The sequence below is a fragment of the Diadema antillarum genome, unplaced genomic scaffold (genome assembly GCF_040938485.1).
Source record: "Diadema antillarum isolate AM-2024a unplaced genomic scaffold, OU_Dant_1.0 seq00000079_RagTag, whole genome shotgun sequence".
In the NCBI taxonomy this organism is placed as follows: Eukaryota; Metazoa; Echinodermata; class Echinoidea; order Diadematoida; family Diadematidae; genus Diadema; species Diadema antillarum.
This window is the reverse complement of record NW_027271172.1, coordinates 1351958-1352500: the sequence shown is the minus strand read 5'-3', so window position 1 is coordinate 1352500 and position 543 is coordinate 1351958. Positions and strand designations below refer to the sequence as shown.

Here is a 543-nt window from a genome sequence, read left to right as displayed (position 1 = left end):
GGCTTCAAGTGATGGAGCAGATATCTTCAAGATGGTCTTCCATACCCTTAATACTGTGATCTATCCAGTATCCCACACAATTATACTCTATAATCTATTAAAAAAAAAAAAAAAATGAAAATCACAAATGTATGTAATATGTCAAACATTTTGATGGTGTGTTTTTGCATGTTGTTGTTGTTGTTTTGGTTTTAATGGCATGTATCACTCAGGATTGAGTATTTACGCCAATGCTGCGATTTCGTTGTGATTTAAATATTTATTGCCTTACATTCAGAGAATAATTCTGAACATGCTCACCTTGATCGTGTTGTAGAATTCTGAGGGGTCATGCAACACAGTAATCTGGTCTCCACGAACTCTAAACTCTGGCGCCATCACCTTCATCCACCGGAAATGCGAGGCCAAGCTAGCAGTGTCTCGTCCGTTTTGTACGGCCTCCATCGTGGTCGTCAGGGAACGATTCCCGCTTTGCATGCAATGCGCCACCCGCCGGGTCCCAAGGCATACCACAAGGGTCGTCTGACACATCAGACGGTACAT

At 42.4% G+C, this 543-nt stretch overlaps 1 protein-coding gene across 1 annotated transcript in view; it reads right to left on the bottom strand.

Annotated features, from left to right (window-relative positions):
- LOC139726078 (CDP-diacylglycerol--glycerol-3-phosphate 3-phosphatidyltransferase, mitochondrial-like) overlaps window positions 1–543 on the bottom strand; it is a 12743-nt gene extending 12200 nt beyond the window's left edge. Inside the window, exon 1 of the mRNA XM_071637160.1 lies at window positions 301–543. Within this exon, the coding sequence (XP_071493261.1) occupies window positions 301–543 (243 nt within the window). The remainder of the gene's footprint in view (window positions 1–300) is intronic.